The sequence below is a fragment of the Colletotrichum lupini genome, chromosome 4, assembly GCF_023278565.1.
Source record: "Colletotrichum lupini chromosome 4, complete sequence".
Lineage (NCBI taxonomy): Eukaryota > Fungi > Ascomycota > Sordariomycetes > Glomerellales > Glomerellaceae > Colletotrichum > Colletotrichum lupini.
This window is the reverse complement of record NC_064677.1, coordinates 3,171,948-3,173,349: the sequence shown is the minus strand read 5'-3', so window position 1 is coordinate 3,173,349 and position 1,402 is coordinate 3,171,948. Positions and strand designations below refer to the sequence as shown.

Genomic DNA, 1,402 nt, shown 5'->3' with positions numbered 1-1,402 from the left:
AGGTTTATTATAAGCGAGCGAGAGACTTTTATTAGAGAAGTAGTAAGTATATAGAGGGAATAATTCGAACTAACGTTATCTAATTAACTATAGGCTTAACGGTTTAAGATATCCTCTACTTTTTACCTAATTTCCAACGATTTTACTTTAATAGTACGTTACTCTCGATCGTAAAGGAGTATTTAATACTAAGCTACTTTAGTAATTACTACTCGAGATATAACTATATTCGTAATTATAACGATTTATTTAAACCTCTATATTAAAATAATCGGCCGTTTTATAATTAAGTAACCGGACTTAGTACCCCTCTTTAAAGATTTATAATAATTTAAAGGTTATAGCGAATTTATATTAATAGAAATCGATTACGGCTTTAATACGAAAAACCTCGATACGACGGTAATAATACTTAATAATAGGTTTTTTATATTATATACCCTAGTTTTTAGTATTATTAAAGCGATATTACTAACTATCCCTTTAGCTAGGATCCCTCGTATAATAATAATTTTTATATACTCTTTAATTAAAAGTAAGAGCCGGGGCGTTAAGCCTTTTATTATTCTTATTAATAACTCGACCTAAATACGCCCCGGGATCGTATTACGGGCCTTATTAATCCGGTTTAATATAATACTATTAAACTATTCTATTATAATATTTACTAATATTAAGCTTTTTACTAAAGCGCTACTTAGTTTATTTATAAAAGCCGAAAACGAGCGGGTAAAGTTTTTAAATTAGATCTAACGTATTTTTATAAGGACGTTATTATTATTTATTATAAGCGTATCTACTTTAAAGGTTACTAAGTATATTATAGCTATATATAACTAGCGTTAGTAAGTCGGGGTCGGGAATTATAAATAAGTAATATTTATTATAAGCTTTAATACGTAATAGCGCCCTATACTTAAAGCACTAGCCTTCGGGGAGGTTTTATATATTTATAGCAAATGGACTATTTAGTAATTTATAAACCTCGATACTATTATTAACGTCCGCAGAGGTCTTGCGACCGTATTTAAAGTACTAATTATGCGTTTATTTTAATTACTTATTAAGCTTACTAAACGATACGGGTAGTAGGGGTTATATACTTATAACTAAATTAGTAAGCTAGCGTCTACGTTCTAAGGGAATTTAGTTATAGAGGGTAATATACTAATTATTAGTATCTATATATGTTTTATATATAACTTAAGATTTACTAACTAACTTATAAAATAGGCCTAGCGTCGGAGCTTTTAATATAGAAATATTACTTACCTTAACTAGGTAATTGAAGAAGCCCTCTAGTTATATATAAGAGGGGAGTATTTAATAAGATAGTAGCGAGAATAGCCGCACTACCTAGCGGTTATTATAGTAATAAGTTTAATATAGCGGTCCTTTTTTA

At 28.8% G+C, this 1,402-nt stretch overlaps 1 protein-coding gene across 1 annotated transcript; it reads left to right on the top strand.

Annotated features, from left to right (window-relative positions):
- Positions 1-330: 330 nt before the first annotated feature.
- CLUP02_08034 (uncharacterized protein) lies at positions 331-588 on the top strand (the record flags this gene model as incomplete). Its single annotated transcript, XM_049287026.1, has 1 exon — positions 331-588. A coding segment is annotated over one exon (258 nt), but the record flags the coding sequence as incomplete, so codon positions are not given.
- Between the last annotated feature and the right edge of the window lie 814 nt (positions 589-1,402).